The sequence below is a fragment of the Cryptotermes secundus genome, unplaced genomic scaffold (assembly GCF_002891405.2).
Source record: "Cryptotermes secundus unplaced genomic scaffold, Csec_1.0 scaffold986, whole genome shotgun sequence".
Lineage (NCBI taxonomy): Eukaryota > Metazoa > Arthropoda > Insecta > Blattodea > Kalotermitidae > Cryptotermes > Cryptotermes secundus.
This window is the reverse complement of record NW_019735574.1, coordinates 467,439-483,971: the sequence shown is the minus strand read 5'-3', so window position 1 is coordinate 483,971 and position 16,533 is coordinate 467,439. Positions and strand designations below refer to the sequence as shown.

General features: G+C 39.0%; 1 protein-coding gene across 3 annotated transcripts in view; it reads right to left on the bottom strand.

Moving 5' to 3' along the window:
- The window catches only part of LOC111869655 (multiple epidermal growth factor-like domains protein 8), a 67,569-nt gene that overhangs the window by 48,482 nt on the left and 2,554 nt on the right, over positions 1-16,533 (bottom strand). For all 3 annotated transcript variants that reach the window (XM_033753508.1, XM_023861333.2, XM_033753509.1), the window contains exons 3-9: positions 14,637-14,800; positions 10,403-10,692; positions 8,117-8,301; positions 6,536-6,992; positions 5,000-5,250; positions 3,361-3,651; positions 389-526 (exon numbers count right to left, since the gene is read on the bottom strand). In XM_033753508.1, the coding sequence (XP_033609399.1) occupies positions 389-526; positions 3,361-3,651; positions 5,000-5,250; positions 6,536-6,992; positions 8,117-8,301; positions 10,403-10,692; positions 14,637-14,800 (1,776 nt within the window). The remainder of the gene's footprint in view (positions 1-388; positions 527-3,360; positions 3,652-4,999; positions 5,251-6,535; positions 6,993-8,116; positions 8,302-10,402; positions 10,693-14,636; positions 14,801-16,533) is intronic.

The following is a 16,533-nucleotide window of genomic DNA, read 5'->3' as shown; positions in this document are numbered from 1 at the left end:
CTGAGTCCTTCTTGAGAAGCTAACAGTTGCTAAGCTATTCAAGAAATTCCCTGCATCTTACGAAAACTGCACTTTTTTACCATGTTCAAAAGAGCCCACCACTGGTTCCTGTCCTGAGCCAAATGAATCCTGCCCACATCCTCCCAGCCTGTTTTTTGAGATCATTTTAATACTGCCCTTCCAGCAGCAGCGATAACATTTGAAATCACCTACAAGATTAGATGGAGTCATAATTTTCACCATTGTGAATCTTCAAATCTCATACCTAATTCTTAATATTTGTTATATGTATATTTTATTCTTCAATTTTATGACTTTTAGTACTACTACAGAACAACCACTATAAATAACAGTGTTGCGGGGGAATTTGTTTTAAAAGAAATGGCACCTTCGTCAGTGTTGCCAAGAATTTCATGGCTAACCCATGTGTGGCAACCCAAGTGGTACAGGTATAGCTGGTTGTCATAGCAGATCTCCTCCTTGTTGTGGCGATGAGAATAGCCACCAAAAACCACCAGATAATTTCCTGTTGATCAAACAGAATAAACAAATTAAAAGCACCTCTGAAAAGACGAAGTCTTGTGTGGAATTCTGGAATACATTTCTCAAAATTTTTTAGTACAGGGTCCAGTTTGAAGGAAGGTTCGCAAGGTACGAGTATGTACCCGAAAGACATTCACTGAATCTTTCATGTAAATATCTTGATATCATTGTATGACTGGAATATAAACTAAAGTGAAAGTGTGGTAGAATGAATATAGCTTTTAACAAGAACTTTACTATAGCAACAAAAACCATCAGTTTCTTAACATTATACATATGGACATCCATCACACAGAATGAGGGTTTTTCTTTCTGTCACATTCATCGTAATGAGTTATTCCTAACTCCTCGTAGTTTATACCATAACTTTTTGCGCCAACTATACTAGCTCAAGCGGTTAGTTGTAGGCTTCCCACTGTGGCGGCCCGGGTTTGATCCCTGGTCTGGTCAAGTGGGATTTGTAGTGGACAAAGTGGCGCTGGGGCAGGTTTTCTCCGAGTACTTCGGTTTCCCCTGCCAATCTTCATTCTACCAATTGCTCCACAATCACCCTCACCTATCACCTGGGGCTGGTACAATAGGCCAGAAGTGGCCACAGTACAAGGGACTTAGTCCCACGCCACTAGCAATAAAAAAAATACTTCCAGTTTTGATTCCAAAGTTATGGCTAGCAGCCTGCAGGGGTTCCATTAACCCACCTTCTCCAACCTACCCCTTTTCAAGAAGAAAGATCACATCCTAAAATCTGTGAGAAGCTTAACACCAGCAAGCTTTAACGACTGAGATATATTCCATGTCGTGAACAAGACCTCAAGGTATGTATTCTTGTGACGTCATTTCATTACTCAATGCCATAACTACAATTCAATGTAACTACAACACAAAATGTTGAACAAGTCGTTTCACAGTTGCTCCTTCATATTATCAACTCTCCCTATACTGTAGAACAGTCAACACTCTGTGCTGTCTTCCACTGTCTTCTGTCTGGCTTCACAATCCACTCTCTCTGGCTCCTTCTCTTCCACTGCTCTCTGGCTGCCTGTCTGGATTCACAACACACACACACTCCTACTCACACTGGCTCCCACACCGCTCAGCTGGCCTCTTATACTGTTCCCTGTTACCATGTAGTAACTGTGGTGTCCCCTGTTACATCACGGGGGGGGGGGGGGGGAGTGTTTACTGGCCTGTTACCATAGCAGCGGCAGCGGGCCCTATGCTGTTACGTCACCGCGGCAACAGTTGCCTAACACAGCTGCTGCTCTGTTGTTATGTTACCGCATCGCGCGGAGTCCACAATCCTCAACACACCATATGATATCCACTGCACCATTCAGAATCTTCTCTTCCTTGTCACACAGCTTTCTTCTTTCCTTGAGCTTCCACTGACTTTGCTGGGGATGATGTAACAGAACACAACTATACATGTGCATGTTTAACATTTTGTCAGTGTAGTTGGTATAGCGACTGGTTATCGGCTGGATGACCGACGGGTTGTAGTTCGAGTCCCTGTAGGGTCAAGAATTTTCTCTTCTCCATGTCGTCCAGACCGGCTCTGGGGTCCACCAAACCTCCTATCCAATGTGTACCATGTGCTCTTTCCCTGGGGGTAAAGCGGCCAGGGCATGTAGCTGACCACTCAACTCCAGCTAGTGCCTAGGTCAAGAAAATGTGGATCTACACATCCACTCCTTCATTCACCTTCATGGCGTAGTGCTTAATTTAGGCACAGGCGCAACTTTAGCTTTTTACCATGTCAAACATCTACTGTGTTTCAGTTGGGACTGTCTGCATATCTTGAAAACCCACATTACGTCAATGAAACAGAAGAATATGGAACTTGAAACAACGTCTGCATGAGGACAGCAGCGTCTCAAAGAGTGAAACAAGAAGGTAGTATGGATTAACTTCTTTGACACTGTTTAAGATATGGAAGAACAAAGAGTAAATATTGCTCACACTAAACCTAAGCAAACTATCATCGTTCCCTCCTTTTATGAGTATATATTGGTGAAATTTGTTTCATGGTATCAGTCTAAGAGTGGGTGATGAACATACTGAGATGAGACCTGCAGTACCAGTGCAATGTAATCGTAATAGGAATGGTTCACTGTATTTCTTGACACCATCCATCATTAGACTTAAACATCTCTGCCCACAGATGTAACTGTGTCCTGTTCTTTCAACAAATGTTCAATTGCTATTTCCACTCTTATCAGTCTGAAATCCAGAGATTCAAAGATGATGCATCAGCATTAGAAAGAAGTAAAAGATTTTGGAGGCATCGATTCCAAAAGTAATAACATGGAAATAACACCAGGATGATGGATGAAAGGAGAGAATGCTGCCTTCTGCAGATAAGTAAAAGTAAAGCTATCCCTGTAACAGTCTGTGAAGACCCATAGGGTTGCGAGACGTTGAGGGTCCCACATTATGTATACAATCGGCTCAAAGATGGCGGTAAGGTTGTCAGCCTTACGCGCCGACCACGCTTTACTCCCCAGGAAAATTATTTAATTAATTCCTGGTACTCATTTCTGTTAGAGGTTGGAAGGATTAGGTCAATTAAAAAAAATCCAATGACCTCATGGGACTTGAACCTGCAACCTTACGGCTTGTAGCATAGTGCCTCAACCAACTATGCTACCATGTGCCTTCTGTAGGTAGGACATGGAAATTTCACCCTACAGTTACCAAATATCTCAATATAGCAACATTCAGCAGAACCCACATTCAATCTTTCTCATATAATTTCAAGTGCAACATGTAACGTACGAGATTGTTTTAAATTATTTGTACAATAAAATTGATACACACCTATGATAGTGCTGGTATGAAATGCCCTTTCTCTGGGGACATGCATATCCTGCAGGTGTGAGCGAGGATAATGTATCTCTGACCAATGTCTGCTGTCCAATTGAAATGAAAACATGCGATCACTCAGCTTTGAGAATCGAGCCACTCCAGCAACAATGCCTCCATATACCAACAGAGAGTTGGTCCTGGCATGGTGCACTGTTGAGTGTGCCACAACACGGACGTCCAGCTCTTTACCTCCACGAGGTCGAACTTCTGACCATCTTTCATCATGGATATTGCCATTGGGACCTATAATAACAAGAACATTACTATTATTATAAGTAAACTGTTCATAAACACATTCCTATTTTATGACAAGATTAGTTGCACCCTGGACAGCATCAGGAGGTGTAAAGCAATAAAAGAAATGAATCCCAAATCGTTAAGCTTTGCTTGAGACCCTATATCATAGTAACACATATACAAATACCTGAAAAGCTCATTTTTGCCAAAGTTTTTCTTAAAATAGTCTGTATTAAAATAATGGAATTGTATACTTATTCCATAATACATCTTTAAGAAACTTTTACTTAATGTCAGTGCACTACATGAAAGAAAGAAAGAAAGAAAGAAAGAAAGAAAGAAAGCAATGAATCATTCTTACTTAATATAAAATTCTGGTCCCAAAAATAAGTGCATAACGTCACATAATTATTACATTATTCACTGATGCAGCACCACCTTGTGGTAAGTCTTGTAAATAGTAAATAATGCTACATTACTTTTTGCATTAACTGCACATGGGCAGCTAGTGAATTCATTTTTTCATATGTTCAAATCTAATTCTACAAGACAACTGTAGCTCCACGAAAATCTCTAAAAATCAAACCAGATTTACCTTAGTACACTACACATTATCTTCTATTACACAGCCACCTAGACACAAAGGCAAATCCAGGAAAGTTGGAGACAATTTCTAAAATGTAGAATGGCTTGAGTACATCAAAATTTCAATTGAATGTTTCTCTGGAAGAATTGCAAACTGATGAAAAACTTTGCTCTTTATTAACTCTATTATTATTAGTCTCCATACTCTTACTCTGGAAGTCACTGAGCTCAAATACTAGGATGGACTGCAATGTAACAAAAATACGTAGCTCACCAAGTCTTATACATTCAAGCAGATGAAAACTGTGTATCTTAATAGATACATGGTAAACCTACCCAATGTTGTGACACAGCTTATCATAAAATCAGACATATGTTCCACAGTCACTTTAACAGTACTCCACATACAGAAAATTTACACACGCATCAATTAAGAACTGCTAAAACCAACTATGGAATGCTATGTATTTCGTAACAAATTTAATGTGATCTGCCACAAAATAAGGTGTCATGAAACTGGGTAGGTTTATCCTAAAGTCTTTCCTTTCTCAAGACTTTTGGACTAAAACCAAGGTCATCAACATCATCCAGTTATATTTTCCACCTGCTACCAAGTCAATTGATTGTTTTCTGGTACACTGATCTGAAGGCCTGGGTTATTTTACAGAGCTTTCATTAGATATTCTATGTAGCAGAAAGTTAAAATGTAGTAAGAGTTATTGAATGTTTCCAACAAAAAACATGAGTGAAACACTACAGGCTGTCTCACCAAGACTGAGTCGAATGCGGAACAGCTTGGAGGAAAACTCTCCTCCAATGGTGCTTCCTCCAAATAAGTACAGCCATCCTTCATCCCCACCAGCCAATGTCAACGTGTGTCTGGTTAGCTTTGGAGGCCGAAGAACAGATGATACTGCCCGCAATGACCACGTCCGTTCCGTCACATTGTAAAACCATAGGTCATCTGAGAAACTTCCATCAGCAAGCTTTCCTCCATATATCACAAAACCTCCAGGGTAGCTATAAATAAAAAAACTTTCTATATATGACGGACATCTATGGCAATATTTTGGGTGTTGCACTGTGCTGGAAGATGAAAATACTCTAGTGTTCAGACAATGTTTTTATCTTTTTGCATTATGTAACAACCAAAAAATTGCAATGGATATGGACCACCATGTATACCCTTCAGCAGCTCATAAGGAGATATGGCAGTTTTACTGAACAAACATGTGCAATGATATCCCTTAAAATGACATCATATGATCTTGGGCTGTATGCATAAAATGGCATCATGAATGAGTGATGACTAGGAGAGTGAACCTATGGCTTTAAGTGGGGTATGAACCATAAAGATGGCTTAAAAAATGAGCTTCAGCATAGATATAGACAACAATCCGGCAACAGAAAATCATTTATTCAGATCTGGCTATCAATCCAACCTAAGGAGAGCCTAAATGGAAGTCTGGTATTTGGGCTCATTATCACCAGGTTAATATTTAATAAATTAAAAACAGTAGTATAGTACTTAATCTATTTACCCATACTGTAAGGGCATATTTAAATTACCCTATTTGTAGGCACAAAAATGTTCTTTGTATGCTGCAAAATCCCTAACATGGATAGCCCCATTTGTTCTACAGCCTTCCAAAATGGAAACTTCTGCATAATTTCCAAACATAAGAACTATTACTTTTAATGAAGCTTAAGATAACACAGAAAACTTCAGTGGCTGGAGAAACGGAAGAAATGAAAATCCTGTTCTTTTGCAGCTTTAGCCATTAACGTTCCGTTTTTTTTCCCCCTTGGCACTACAGCCCCAGGCCTACCTCCATGAACTCCGCATGGACTTATTATGTTATTTTTCTATGGTTTTTTATATTATTAGTCATTTGATGTGATGTTTAATCTCATATATTTTTTAAAGACTGACTTGTCCAATTGTACATAATGTAACAGTTATGGATGTTAAATAAATCAATCAATCAATCAATCACTTCGGTTTTTCTCGATCTTACACATATGGTAGGACTCCTTGGGCGCGTGATCAGCTCGTCGCAAGGCCTCTACCTGTAGACAAGCACAGGAAAACGCACACAAACATCCATGCCCTGAGTGGGATTCGAACCCACAATCTCGGCTTCCGAGTGAGCGAAGACAGTGCATGCCTTAGACTGCTCAGCTACTGTGACCAGTCACCCCCACCCAAAAAAAAGGAGAGAGAGAGAGAGAGACAGACAGAATGAAAACCTGACACAAATCCATATATCACAGCACTACGATAGCTAAATAACATGCTTCTCACATGCAAGATGCATGTCCGTAGCGAGGTGCAGGTTGAAGAGGTGTATCCGACTTCTTTTCCATAAACTCAAATGGCTCATTCAGTAATTCCACAAGGGAATCTTCTTTGTCTGAAGCCAATTCCTCCACATCATGACTTGTTTCTTCTGGAATTTCAATGTTTACTCTCTCCAAGTCCCATGTTTGCCCCTGTTCCTCACTTTCCTCCACTCCTCTGTGTAGATGAGCATCTTCTTCTTGTCCTTCCCTAAGCTTCACATCTCTGCCCAGTCTCTGGAGATGCCCTGAGCCATCACCCTGTGCACGGTGCCGTATACTTAATGTTGAGTTTTCCGCAATTGAGAATAGGAGGTTTCTAAAAATAGACTTAGTTGTGGGCACTCCCCACCGTTGTTCTCCTCGGTCTAATACTGCAGCAATTATCTGATGATCCGGTTGCCCCATGCCATCTGTTCCAACTGCAACAGTAACAGATAGTGGAACTCATATTTGCATGCCTTGAATACAGAAGAAGAAAAATGGGTCATTCTTGGGTCATTTCTTACATAACTATCCTGTACTGAAAGGAATATTTTAAACATTAGAATACTCTCTGAAAATTTAGAGATATTTATTTTATTTAAAATAAATGTATGGCCATACAGCAGGTCTCTTTCACAAAATCAAATACCTTCTAACATGCATGGCCTGTCCATCCCACAGGATAAGGGAACAGCCAACTGTTGAAGGCTGCCCATTTTATAATCCTGGCCTACAGTTTCACTTCACGTGAATTAATCTTACATTTAATTTAAGAAAAATGTGTGCTGATTCATTTCTGACACTACTCTGTACATGCATAAACAGACACAGATCTTCTAAGACTCTAGAAGAGTGCAAATCATCTTGAATACCAATGGCAGAATCTCGTGTTTGTTTCTTCAGAAGCTGAAAAGGTCACATAATGAGGCCACGTCACAGTGTGAGACTTTCAAACTCTTATTAACTTTTGGTTGTATGCAGTATTTTCATTAAAGATGTTGAAAGTCATGCCACTGGAGGTTACCTCCCAAAATATAAGCTTAATTCTTTGCATAAATAGCACATAATAGCAAAGTGTATCTAACACTGGGAAACACATTATTGGAATTATCTGAATAACAAATCATTTAACATAACAAATTTAATGAAACAGATCAAATTAAATGTATGGCCTTACATTTCATCTGATCTAAAACTGGGAAAAACATTTTAAATAGTACACATAATAAAAATTAAGAGAGTGCCAAGGAAACTTAATGATAGAACAGATCCAGCACCAATTAAAAACTGATTCTCAAATGCTTTCCAATGGGAAATTCACAGCACATATGCAACCTTCACTGTGGTGAAGTTCTTCATAAATAAGAAATCAAAATATAGCAAAGCAGTGAGATATCTGCTTCTCCAGTGTCACTAGATTTTTAGAAACTCTTCTCAAATTCTGTATAAGAAATTTTCCATAGGTTAAAAATTATAGATTCAGTAAACTTGCAAACTTATACAGCCATTTCTATTCCAGAAACTAAAATCTTAAAACAATGCATCAGGTCTGCTATCATACCTAGCTCATTTCCATTCTCATCTTCCCAGTGGCTGGTAGCAAACCGATAAACTTCCAGATTTCCCAGAACACTGTTCAAATTATAGCCACCAAAGACAAACAGACAGTCTGTCTCTTTGTGATAAACAGCTGTATGGGCTGCACGAGGCGTGAGGCCTCCATCTGAGTGAGATAACCAGTGCCATCTGTCAATACCAAAAATATTCAATCAAACTGATGGTTTTCAGCTTCAATAAATCCAAACACTCATGGCACATGCAGTTCTCTGAAGTAATGTCCCACATCATAATTGTTTCCTCTTACTGAGCTGACAAATCAATCTCTGTGAATGACAACCTTTGCTTGAAACCAAATGGAACTTACTGCCAGCCCACAGACAAATCAGATTTCTAAGATAGCTACTTACATGAATTGTCATGTTATTCTGCTGCAAAAAAAGGATGATTTTACAGTAAATATATGTGGATGAAGAAATTGCATGGTTTAGTGCCTTGCTGTTTTTTTGACTAAAATCAAATATAGTGAACCCCTCACTTAAGGTTTCTTTGGGCATCGGTGGATTTGAACATGTAAACTTGGAAAAATCTAAAATGGTAGAAATTTAATGGTGAGATTATTGACACTGGATCATTAGAACTATATATTAGATGAGGGAAAACCTGAAATTGGGGAATTTTAGAATGGGGGTTTCACTGTAACACTGTACAACAAAATGAACAACTTTTTCTCTCCTTTAAAGAAAAATCGGTGATTACAGCAAACTAGAATGTACTGACTTTCAATCTCAGCTTAAACATTTTGTATCACTCGCCATTTTAAAGGTACAAGGTGAAAACTTAACATACAAGTCATAAGATGGACAGCCAGATATGATGTGGCTGCTATTCCAGTCTTATATTAGACTGTACAGTAAATTACCTTACTTAAGGTATCTGCAAAATAGGTGGTAGGAGACGTGCTGGTAAGCTAAGAACTAGATGGATTGGTGTGGCGGAAGAAGATGCGAAGAAGTGAATGGGTGTAAGGAACAGGAAGAAAGCAGAGCAGGATAGAGAGGATAAGGGAGGCCAAGGCCCGACATCGGGCTGTTGCGCCATAGAAGAAGAAGGTGTCTGCAAAGAGGCCATAAATTTTAAGTGCCAGTGTTACACCTAAAAGAGCATGGAGAATATGTACATTTGATGTAACTGTGGACAGAAAATATTTCCACTTGATAACATGAGAGTTCACATCACAAAATTATACTATTTCGACACATTGTTTCAAGAACAGATTCCTTCCATAATACAGTACTGTGGTGTAACTAATTATAAAATCTAAGAATAAAATCTTCCAAATGTGAGTCAGTTACCACAGACTACAATTTCCAAACCAGTATCCATTCATGGACAGACACAACGCCATATGTTTCCTTAGTGTGTGTCTGCTGTGATAATGGCCTGACAGGTATCATGACATTTAAAAGGGGAGTGGGCTATTTGTTTCGAAGGACAATAATAATATTTGAACAAGAAAATCATTTTTTGATGTAAACATGTCATCATAAACAGGGCCTACAGAAAGCAGTGGATGAAACCAATCTTGCTTGCTGCCTCCTGCATAAGCATACCCAGAAGTAGCAAGCAAACAGTCTTAATCACTGCTACCTAATTGAGCATCCATAATGCACCTTATGGAAGCATAAACCCACATCCTGATCCAATGCACAATCAAATCAGTCTCTACATATTTTCCCACAGAAAGAGGTGGGTGAGTGGAAATCAACAGTTCACGGGTTACTGGCATAAACATAGCCTCACTGTTGAGCTAATCTTATTCATTAGAATGGACCAGGTTCAGCACAACGTTATCATCACTCACTTAATGTTAATTAGTTCTACAATCTTATGTGCAACAATTTTATTAGAACTTGTTAAAAGCTAGTTGCTTTAAAAGTTTTTTATGACATGTTTTGATCTAAGTGGTCATCATCAGGTGTTAACAATTGTGGATGAGGAGACTGCTGTATTTCTGCATTGATGCTTAGTTGTTGACAATAGTCTTCTTAGCGTGCATGTGTGCCTGTAACAAGAGTGAATTCTTCTACCAGAATTTATGTTTGTGAAGTTTTGTTCTGTATAATTTTCTTTGCACCATGATGACCACTTAGGTCAAAATATGTCATAAAAAACTGTTAAAGTGACTTGCTTTTTAACAAGTTTTAATAAAATTGTTGCACACAAGACTGTAGAACTAATTAACACTGAAAAGTGCAAGAGGATGCTACAATATAATACTATCACTCACTTGTTTCCAGACTGATCGGCTCTGTAGAGGCTGCAGGCCTGACCTGAATATCCAGGTTTACAATGACATCTGTTCATTTTACATTCTCCCCTGTGTAAATCCTTGCCACAGCCTTCTGGACATAGATCTAATCCGCAATCATGACCCCCCCATGTTCCCTCACAGTAACATTTATGAAGTGGTGAGCACATCCCATGATCTGAGCAATTGTTTGGGCAGTTTGTTACAAAGAATTCAGCTCGGAAGCCATCCAATACATAGTTTGTATCACTGTACAGCAATATCAGCATCTGTAATAATAAATAAAGGAATGAAATGTTGGTAATTTCAAATTCCACAAATGCTACAAGAACACCATGTCTTGTTTTTGGCTGTAAACATAGCCATTCCCTACAGACTGGAGGGAATCATACATGACTAATTGGGTTTGGGTAACCTGTTTTTGTGGTATACTTCTTTGTGCTAATTTATGATATAAACTTATCTGGAAAATAAATTATACAAAGAATATAAAACCATTCCTGTGCATGTAAAATAAAAGTACCAGCCACAGTTACACAAACTCTGCAGAAATATGTCATTAAGTACTATACTAGAGAGTAAACTGACTCCTAAAAATGGCAGCTGAAGGTATTTCAAGAGGCAAGACCATTCTGAAGGATCAACTTTCAGACTTTTGTCACATTTTACATTATGAAAAAGAACACACTAAAATACAGAAAAGGAAGTTGATTTCTCAAGCAATTAAGCCGGTTCTGAAAGCAGGGTCACTGATTTCCTGCCTGTGGTGTACTGTGAACTGCACTTGCGCAAACTGAAGATGCTATGATCTGCCATTCTAAGGATTCCTACAGACATGTTGAGGGTCAATATGTTCACTTCCATAAAATATCTGACCTGTGAAAACATAATAAAATAAAAATAAAGTGACTTCTAAGACTGAAGATGTACAGAAGTTGTGAAGATAATGCTCTGCACATTCACAACCTTAGCACTATGTAAATATGAGTGGTCAGCTTCATACACCAGCTGTCTGACCCTAGGAAAAGTACTCCTGACAATATTCTGATAGGATGTTGAATAAGCTCTAAGACTGTCCTAAACATGGCAATAACAAGAAATCTCTGAATGTCTTTGACAGGAATTTGACCCTTACTTACTTACTTATGGAGCTGAGCCCTTCTGGAGCAGCAGCCAATTCTGCAGCTACTCAAGAATTTCCCAGCATTTTATGGAACCCGAAGATTCATTACCGTGTTCACAAAAGCCCTCCGATGGTCCCTATATTGAGCCAGATCAAACCAATCCATAGCATTCCATTCTATCTCTCTAAGATCCATCTTAATATTGTCCACCAACCTACGCCTTGGTCTTCCCAGTGGCTTACTTCTGGCTTCCCCACCAATTTCCTATATGCATTCCTCATCTGCCCCATTCGTGCCACATGCCCTGCCCACCTCATCCTCCTTGACTTGATCATTCTAATTATACCTGGAGGTGAGTACAAGTTATGGAGGTCTTCATTGTTTTCTCCAACCTCCCGTCACTTCATCTCTCTTTGGTCCAAATTTGACCCTTACCATCAAATTAATATATGGTCATGATAAAGCCATCACAGAGTTTCAGTGCAATATAATGCTGACAATATAAATGACGTTTCTGATTTTCATTAAATTGTTCAAAGAATAATTCAAACTGCAGTTCCAAACTGCCATTACAAACTTGCTGAAAATAAGCCCAGTGTCATAAAAAAACAATGGCAAAGATGTTATGTTGGCATGTAAAGGTGTGTGCAGTAATATCAAATTAAGTAATTTGTCCATAAAGTCTTAGATTTCACATTATAATTGACATCACAGTTGCCTGAAAATGGTATGATCGTTCAGAGTCAACAAAAAGACATGACAGTGCAGAAATCCTGTGATGAATGCATTACAATTTCTCATATATTTTGAAGCTGATAATGACTATAACACATTCTGTAAAATGATGACACATGTTTACATAAAACTGGTATAACAAATTACAATATATAATAACTACTACAACTTTAGCATATGACTAAAATCATCTCTTCTACTTGTATGACAATTTCTCTACAAATTTTAAGGTTTCCATTCTTAGTGAAAGTTAGCATGATCTAGGGCCGCGCCATAGCTCAAGTGGTTAGTCGCTGGCTTCCCACCGTGGCAGCCCGGGTTCGATCCTGGGGTCTGGTCAAGTGGGACTTGTGGTGGACAAAGTGGCGCTGGGGCAGGTTTTCTCCGAGTACTTCGGTTTCCCCTGCCAATCTTCATTCCACCAATTGCTCCACAATCACCCTCACCTGTCATCTGGGGCTGGTACAATAGGCCAGAAGTGGCCGCAGTACAATGGACTTAGTCCCACCCCACTAGCATTAAAAAGAAACAGCAATTCCCAAAGATCTTATTCTTCGAATTTATTACATGAAATCTGCAGTGTGTTGTTATTATTCTTATATTTGGGGTTAAACTTTTGATTAGTATTTTTTGATTNGCTATATAAGTGGACTCCACAGCAGCTACCAGTTCAGTTGAAACATAGCAGCCTGCGAGTGTGCGATAACTAAGAAGTCAGCGAGCGGAAGACTTATTGTGTGCTTTCCAGACATAGTGATTGCTGTAGTACAGTTATACTCGGAGTGTGTATTTCAGGGAGACTTGTATAGCTCCCGCGTTAGTAGTACGTGAAGACAAGTGAAGATTGTGTTAAGAGATTTTGTTCTAGGGGTTGTAAAGTGTGGAAACCCGTAACATTGTGATAAGTAATTGTAGCCGTTATTTGAAGATTGTTAAATAAACCAATTAACCATCTCTACGGCGTCTTCGGTAACGTAAACACGTTACAGTATAATATGCAATGGAAATAAGGAATTTACTTTCATAAGAAAGTTAGTGGTTATTAAACCGCACACTATTGCTGACCACGATACATACAAAATATGCTGCTTGAAGTAACATTCAGTACATAGCGGCCTCCGTAGTCTAGAGGTAACGATCCAACCTCATGACTCGTGGTTCAAACCCGGCGGAGGTTGTGGAATTTTTAAGGGCGGAAAAATTCAGGGAACAAGCCCTCTGGGAGGGACTTTAAGCCGTGCGTCCCGTGTCGTAGCTTTACGTCACGTAAAAAGAACCTCATATCTCCAAAGGAGGTCACTGAGCCAAATTCAAGGACGTTTCCCGCCCAACAGTAGTCTCTAACGCCTCTGATAGATGGGGGAAGCATTATAGATACCGCCAAGCCAGTATAGAGGCCGAACTCGCTGGCTCGGTCGGGACTGATGGTACGCACCAATATCGGTAGGGTACAGAGACTGGTAGAATATCATAGAGGGAAGCACAATGGACCAATACTGGTCTAAGTGCATGGGGAAACCCACCCTCTCCAATAACTAACTAACTAACATTCAGTACATTAGCAGTCCTGGACATATGACAAGGGGTGTCCTCCAACTTTGGTGCTGAGCAAGCAGTTAACAATCCCTCACTACAAAAATTACTAGTAACTTCTACAGAGCTTCGAATTTAGACAGACCCTTGAAAATGAAATATAAGTCCTATTCATCACATGCTATAGGCTGTTTCCCAACAATTAATGGCAGCCAGAAGATGATGATGACTCCATACATCCAATTTGTGCTGAAATTATATCTGAAGAGAGCTTTGCCTTCAAGCCTGTGTTCATCATCCTGGTGTCATGCTGAAGCTCAGCAATAGTTTACTGTTGAGAGGTAAAGTTGTCCTTATGCTGAATTAATTATGCACTATGACATGAAGACATATGGGGGAGTGGAGGTATAGATCCACGTTTTTTTGACCTCTGCACTAGGTGGAGGTGAATGGTCAGCTTCACGAGCTGGCTGCTTTATGACCTGGAAAGGGTCCCCAGTACGCATTGGACAGGCTGGGTGAGCCCCAGAGCCAGTCTGGACAATGTGAAGAAGAGAAAAATCTTGACCCTACAGGGACTTCAACTCTAATGCATAAGCATCCTGCCAGTAGCCAGCTTACTGTTAGTCTTTTGAACACATGTCTGGCACTTCTGTATGAACCTCAACAAAATTTGTATTACTTTATTAGTCCATATTATTGATTGACAAAAAACGAAAATAACCCTCTTCATTTTACATACCTTTATACATGTGAGGACAATTAAACTCATAAATCAGCACACTGTATTTTAATCAATACTAATTCAAATCATAACTCACAGCTCCAGATGATGCAGTGACCTGCTGTGGTTGTGTCTTGCCACTGAAGCTTCCAATGAGTGGGGATTCAAATGAATCACCATCATACACAAATACATAATCATATGAGCATTCTGTACTCATTGTGTAGAACTTCAAGGTAATGAACTGGCTACTGTTCACAGCTGAAATAAAACACATTTAAATTTTCACTCATCTGAGACACAAGACAATGTACATGATGTATGATTTGAGTTTTCACGGCGGTGACTATGAAGAAAGCCGTCTTCTGGGATGTGGCACCGTGTAGATATTGTGTTAACTGATGTTTTGGAGGAAAGTATCGCCTCCATCTTCAGAGTAGAAGAGAAAAGAAAATCTGCGAGCAAGGAACCAGCTGAACAGGTGCTGACAGACTAAATCCATAAGCGAGGAACCAGCGTGACAGCACCTGCACACACTGGTTCCTCGCTCGCAGATTTTCTTTTTTCTTCTACCCTGAAGATGGAGGCGATACATTCTTCCGAAACATCGGTTAACACAATATCTACATGGTGCCACATCCCAGAATATTGCTTTCTTCAATGTACATAGTGAATTACCTCTTAGAACGTGGCTACTTGCAAGGCCAAGATGGAGCAAGGACATTAACATTAAAATGAATATTGAGAGAGGAGGATGTGAAGATGAGGACTGTACTGAATAGCTCAATATTCCATGTAATGGCAGGATTCTGTGTTAGCAATGCAGAAACTCTGGAACTGAACAGCAGAGTGTTGGTTCATTGGTTCATTAGATGGTTATGACACACAATTACCAAGCATGTTAGCAACCAGACTTCACAAAAGATAAACCTGTTGCATTCGCATAAAGTACCAACACAATTAAGTGAACCCTAAACTGTCAATATAATAAAACATATAAAAAGTTCTTAATGGTGACATATGCAACATTTTGTTAAATGAAAATGTGACTCAACATTCATGACATGACAAATGCAAATTTTATTTACAATATTCCATAAAGACCGCAAAGGGATATTTCCCAAATGTGACCTGACTACTGAAGCTCTGAAAAACATTTTCGTTTTTCCTCTGAAGTAATTCAATGATCATAACCCTAACTCACTGGCCTTAATGTTCACTCCTGGTGATATTTTTGATTACCCCACTACAAGACTGGAGTAATTACAAACTTCTATTATTTTTCTCAAAATTAAGTTAACTGTAACTCAAATTACTGTGGGAACACAAATTTTAGCCTCCCATGCAAATATGCTGTCAGGTTTTATGACAATGTAGTAATAGCGACATCATACAATATTTATTTTTTTAGACACAAGAGAGTCACTGTTTCACGAAATGCAAACATACAAAACCCACTCTTTCTGTACAGGATTCTCACAAACTTCCTTGTGCCATTTGTGTTATATATGAATTCTTTAATGTGGCTGCAAAATATATGATCACATGACAAATGATACTGACTGCTAATTATCTGACTGTTCAGTTTTCAGTTCTAAGCAAGTTACATATATTAAATTAAATATATATGTTACATTACTATTTCTTCATGCACTCTTAAGTACAAAACTGAACTGTGACTTTTACGACATTATGTCCTTGTTTAAAAAAAATTATATTAGTCAAACTATGCAGCCTAAATGTAAAAAAGAACTGTTTACTTACAGTGACGAATCATTCCTATTCTATTGCTATCATCCTTACATGCTACTCAATGAAATACTAGAAGCATTAAATAAACAAAAAGTTGTAGGTGGAGTTTTCTGTGACCTGAAGAAGGCGTTTGATAGTGTGAATCACGAAATATTGTTGAGTAAACTACAATATTATGGGATACAGGGTAGATTTTATGATTTAATTGCATCATACTTATCAGATCGACATCAGAGAGTACT